This window comes from Aegilops tauschii, chromosome 3 (assembly GCF_002575655.3).
Source record: "Aegilops tauschii subsp. strangulata cultivar AL8/78 chromosome 3, Aet v6.0, whole genome shotgun sequence".
NCBI lineage: Eukaryota > Viridiplantae > Streptophyta > Magnoliopsida > Poales > Poaceae > Aegilops > Aegilops tauschii.
Window position 1 is genome coordinate 476,771,440 of NC_053037.3, and position 5,251 is coordinate 476,776,690.

General features: G+C 58.6%; 1 protein-coding gene across 1 annotated transcript; it reads right to left on the bottom strand.

Annotated features, from left to right (window-relative positions):
* Window positions 1–2,407: 2,407 nt before the first annotated feature.
* On the bottom strand, window positions 2,408–4,747 carry LOC109749493 (protein PSK SIMULATOR 3). The gene has a single exon (XM_020308446.4). The coding sequence runs from the start codon at window positions 4,259–4,261 to the stop codon at window positions 2,798–2,800; it is 1,464 nt and encodes a 487-aa protein (XP_020164035.1). The 5' UTR covers window positions 4,262–4,747; the 3' UTR covers window positions 2,408–2,797.
* Window positions 4,748–5,251: the final 504 nt, after the last annotated feature.

The window sequence follows — 5,251 nt, forward strand, 5'->3', positions numbered from 1 at the left end:
CTGGGGCGTCCGGCTTTTGATGTTAGGCTTAGGTGAGTGGTTTGGGTAGTGGCTCAGCTAGCACCCCTTCATCATATGGATAGGAGTAGCGGCATATGTTGTCAAGATGATGGATTCAGGTATATTGTTTGTAATGCTTTGTAAGGTCCTCGAGAATAATCAATAAAGTGGCCGTATGCATCTTCCAGATGCAGAGGCCGGGGGTCATCCTCCTTTTCTAGAAAAAACGGGAGGTTAGCAGTAAGTGGCCATTAGGATTAATTAGAACTCACAAGGGATCGTGCATGTTCTTGGCTGACCTCACAGCGCAGCGCCAGGAAGGCTCCCTTGCTTCCTTTGACTGGCAACTTTTCTTTTTTGCTCTGAAGGTGTGGCTTGGGCACTAAACTAGCGCTAGATTGGTTCAGAGCCATGTGAATTGCACCACTTAATCGCTGAGTAGGTTCTTTAAAGATAGCACTAGAAAAATGATTAGGCTTCGCTTCTCTGATCGATAGTTGAGCTAACCAATTTGTTTATGGCCTCTCTCTTAGCTACCGAACTCTGCATCAACGGCGACTAAGATAAGCGGCGTGTGGATTCACACTGTCTGGTGCCATGCATGCCTGTTAATGGATTGGGCCACTTGGTCAAAGGGATCCTCGTTTCTCAATCTCACGTTTTTAAGATTCCAATTGAATGAATCTCAGTTCGATGGAGAATGCTTGGTGATCCTGACCGCAGTGTTTTGACTTTTCTTATCCATATAAATTTAGTTTAGTTGGAGGTAAGTTGCCTGGTTTTAGAATATGCGTCAGTCGATTTGGGGGAGAAGGAAGCAGTCGACAAGGCAAATCGCCAGGGCCGACGGTGACGCCGGGGCAAGCGTGGCAAGGCATCGACCAGAAATGAGCCGGCGGATGCGAGTTCGAAAAAGCTAACAGTTCAAGCTCCACGCAGGGTGGGGGGAGGAGGCTTGCCTTGGTGGTGCGCTGGCTTAGAGGGTTGGTCAAGGGTAGGGCCGACGCAGCGATGGCGATGATGAGGGAGGGTGCGGCGGTGAGGCTGAAGCGGAAGCACCGTAGGCCGTGGGCAACCGAGGCAGACGGTTCAGCTACGGTCAAAGGAAGAAGTGAAAGTGTGTTGGTTCCAGCTAGAAGATGATTGCGGATCCGTTGAATCTTGATCCAACGGTTCAGATAACACCAACTTGGTACAAAAACGTCTTAACCCATTATTTTTCAGGTGCCTGAGAAAATGTTTCGCATCTGTCACATTTAATCATGTTTGTTAGATCTGCATCCAATGGCTGGAAGGTTATCTTCCTCCTCCCATCATCTTCCTCAACGCACGATCTGACCTCATGCAACTGCCCCAGCCTACCCCGCCCCAACTGCCGGCCTCCACCACCCATGGCTCACGGGCGCTATCGCACTATAGCACACTGCCCCGCCCTCCGATCAACCTCCCCCTACCGCTGTTGCCTGCCACAACCCCGGTCATCCCTCTAAAAGTAGGGCTGCCACAACGATGGCGATGATGAGGGGAGGGTGGGGCGGTGAGGCTGGAGCGGAAGCACCGTCGGCCGTGGGCGACCGAGGCAGACGGTTCAGGTAAGGTCAAAGGAAGAAGTGGAATAGTGTGTTGGTTCTAGCTGGAAGACGATTGCGGATCAGTTGAATCTTGATCAAACGGTTCAGATAAAACCGACTTGGTATAAAAATGTCTTCACCCACTATTCTTCATGTGCCTGAGAAAACATTTCGCATCTGTCACATTTAATCATGTCTGTTAGATCTGCATCCAACGGCTCGAAGGTCATCTTCCTTCTCCCATCATCTTCCTCAATGCACGATCCGGCCTCACGCAACTGCCCCAGCCTACCCCGCCCCAACTGCCGGCCTCCATCACCCATGGCTCGCAGGCGCTATCACGCTACACCGCACCGCCCCGCCTCCGCTCAACACCCCCTACAGCCGTTGTTGGACACAACCCCGGTCATCCCCCTAAAACCCCCAATCTACAGAACCTTGACGCCCCCCCCCCCCCCCCTCCCCGCGCTCAAGTTTCTCCTCATCTCCGCCTGGGACGTCACAGCTTCGTCCTAGCTCTGCCTCGTCGTGGCCGACGCTCGTCGCTGCCGCTCCTCACGTGGTCCCCACCTTAGGCCTCGTGCTGCCTGGAATCCACTGACGTGACACAAATTTTCAGGCACACGATGTTTGGCAAAACCGAAGAAATTTTACTTGTGGCACACTCGTGAATCATTCACCGCGTGGAGTCATGCGTGGGTACAAGTCAGACGGGTATCAATGTGTTCAACGGCGGTAGCTGGGCGCCTACGACTTCGCCACCATCCCTGTAAAGGACAAGAGTACCGTGCCGGCAAGGATTTCCCGCGTGCGTGCTTGAACAACTCCCCACAAAATTTCAAAGAATCAATCGTGTATTCATTGTACGTACAAATCAGACAAACTTATACACCGGACGCTCGCTGTCACCGGCGTGAGACCGGCCTGTCATGCCAGCCTGACGCCATTGACAGTGAAGTAACCAACGACCACTGGACCGTGGCTTCTTTCTCCCTCCAAACTTTCAAACTACAGAACGATTACTGCTGCTACAGTCCACTATCGCTGCTACTAACGCGTGGCCACTAACCCCTGACGATCTAACACCAACCCCTCCAAAAAATTCAACTCCTCAAATCAATTGCTTTGACAAACGAACCAAAGAAGGAAGACAAGAAAAGAATGGGCTTTGGACAAGGTGTGTGTGCCATGCCATGGCGCCGTCGTTGAACGGCTTCCGACGGCGATCAGCTGACGCGCACGGAGCCGCGCCGCCGCTCCTCGTACCAGCAGACGCAGCTCAGCGCGACGAGCACCTCCACGATCGCCGCCTCCGCCTTGTCCTTGTCCGCCCACCGCAGCGTCTGCAGCGCGTACACGCGCGTGCCGCCGTCGAACCGCCGCGTCCGGTCCATGTTCCGCTCCGACTGCCACTGCACGGTGTCGCGCGCCATCGGGCCCAGCCACGCCATGATCCGCTCCACCGCCTCCTTCCACCCCTCCGCCAGCCCGGCGTCCAGCGGCCCCGGGTCCCGCCACCAGTCGCGCAGCTTCGACCGCACCGCCGCGCGGAGCTTCCCCGGCAGCATCTCGTACATCTCCGCCCGCTCCGCGTTCGCCTCCTCCTGCCGCCCCTCCGCCTCCATCTGCAGCAGCTCCTCCGCCGACACGATCACGTTCGCGTACTGCTGGTCCAGCCCCGCGCCGCCCACCGTGCTGGCCGGCGGGTCCAGAAGCTTGCGCCAGTCCACGCCGCCCTTCTGCCCCGACAGCGGCCTCTGGCCGATGATCGGGCACGAGCTGCTCAGCTGCTGCATCGGCGGGTGCACCCGGGACGGCGCCCCCGCCCCCTCCCGCTCCCGCCGCGTGATCGGCCCCGACGACGCCTTTGTCTTCCCCGTCCGCGGGCTCATCAGCAGCTTGGACAGCCTGGTCTGGACGCTTTCGGCGGAGGTGGACGGCATCGGCGGCGGAAGCCCCGGCACGAACTGGCCGAAGACGGCGCAGATGCGGACAAACACGGCGCAGGCAGCGCGCGCCATGAGGCCCACGGCCTTCTCGTAGCTCTGGCTCCACAGGGACTCCTCCTTGAGCCGCCGCACCTTGAGCAGCTGCGTCTTGATCTCCTGCTTGAGCGAGTCGGCGCCCATCGAGTCGCCGGCCTGCGGCGGGTCCGCGAGCTTCTGCGGTATCGGCCCGCTGAGGCGGCTCCAGCCGCGGACGGTGAGCTTCCGCTCGGCGGACTCGAGCTCGTCGAGCGCCTCCATCTCGGAGCACAGCTTGGACGTGGCGGCCACGAGGCGCTCCATCTTCTTGGCCTTGACCTTGAGCCCCTTGGCGGCGAGCAGGTCGAGGCGCGCGTCGTGCGCGCCGGCCTTGATGCTCGCGTACACCCCGGCGAAGTCGATGCCGCAGCGCAGGCCGAGGCGCGCGACGGCGGCTGCCGCGGCGTCGAGCGACAGCACCAGCTCGGCGCACGCCAGCCGGAGGAGGAACGCCTGGTCGGTGGAGTTGAGGTAGGCCACCCCCGGCGAGCGCATGGCGTCGGAGCGCAGCCGGGAGACCTCCTGCTCCGAGAGCGAGCGGTGCAGCGAGAGCAGCTTGGACATGGCCGCCCCCGCCTCGAACGCCAGTATGCCCAGCGCCGCCTGCGGCACCGCCGGCAGCCGGAAGTCCACGGGCAGCCACGAGGCCGCCTTGTGCGCAACCATCGGTCGGTCGATGGTATGCCCTTTGCTTCGCTCCCTCCCACCTAGTAATGAATCAACAGCACGACCTGTCGGTACCTTTCTCGCGACCGTGGAGCTGGCTAGGAACCTTGGATCGCTTTGCTGTTATACGGGCAGACAATCAAGCCATGGACGGAATGATTCGCCGAGCTGGGCGTCCTCGGCGATGGCGCCGGCCTTCCTGTAATAGTAGGAGGAGCAGTACCAGCCCGTCGACGCGGTTGCTGGTACGGGTTGGTTGGTGTGGTCGTCACAACTCACGAACTTTCTTATATACTGCGGCTGCCGGTGCTCGGAAGTTAAGCCAGGCTTGGCGTTCGCGCGGGCAATTAGATGTGGGGATGGCGATGGTGCGAGGGTTAAGTAGCTGCCGCAGCGTGCGTGGCGAGCGGAGCCGAGGAGAGGAGGAGAGGAGGGAGGAGACACGGTCGCCGGGCGCGTGGGAATGCCCTGGCGAAATGGTAGGCGCGACCTACACGACGGAGCGAACGTCTGTTGCGGCGCCTGCCAGATTTCGGACTCGGGATGCCCCGGGCTATGCTAGATTATCATTATTCCGGGGTGGGGGCACGTCGCCCCCGGTTATTCTATGCCGAAACTGGCTGGCTTTGGCTCGGTCCGAGGTTACGGCTGGGTAAACCATTAACGGACTCGATCGGGATCTACTGGCTGTGCCGGTCTTGTTCCTCGCCCAGGAAATTATTAAGGGTAATAATATATCTGGGGTGCCCGGGAATTGATCTTTTCCTCCGAAATTACCGAGACATTTTCCAAGTAGGATCGTTTCTAGCATGCCACGTCCGTTTTGAGTTCCCTTGCGATATAAGAAATTTGATTTAGCCGTCCGGCCGTCCGGCCGGCGGGACGCGTGTTGATCATGCTCTCGTCGTCAATGAAGCAAGGTTCATGGACATGGCTGTGATATTTGACAAATATATCGTCCATATCCAACATGCAAAGAGATGTCCATGA

Excerpts from the sequence above, each read along its gene's own strand:
- LOC109749493 (XM_020308446.4), bottom strand. The coding sequence starts at position 4,261 with ATGGTTGCGCACAAGGCGGCCTCGTGGCTGCCCGTGGACTTCCGGCTG.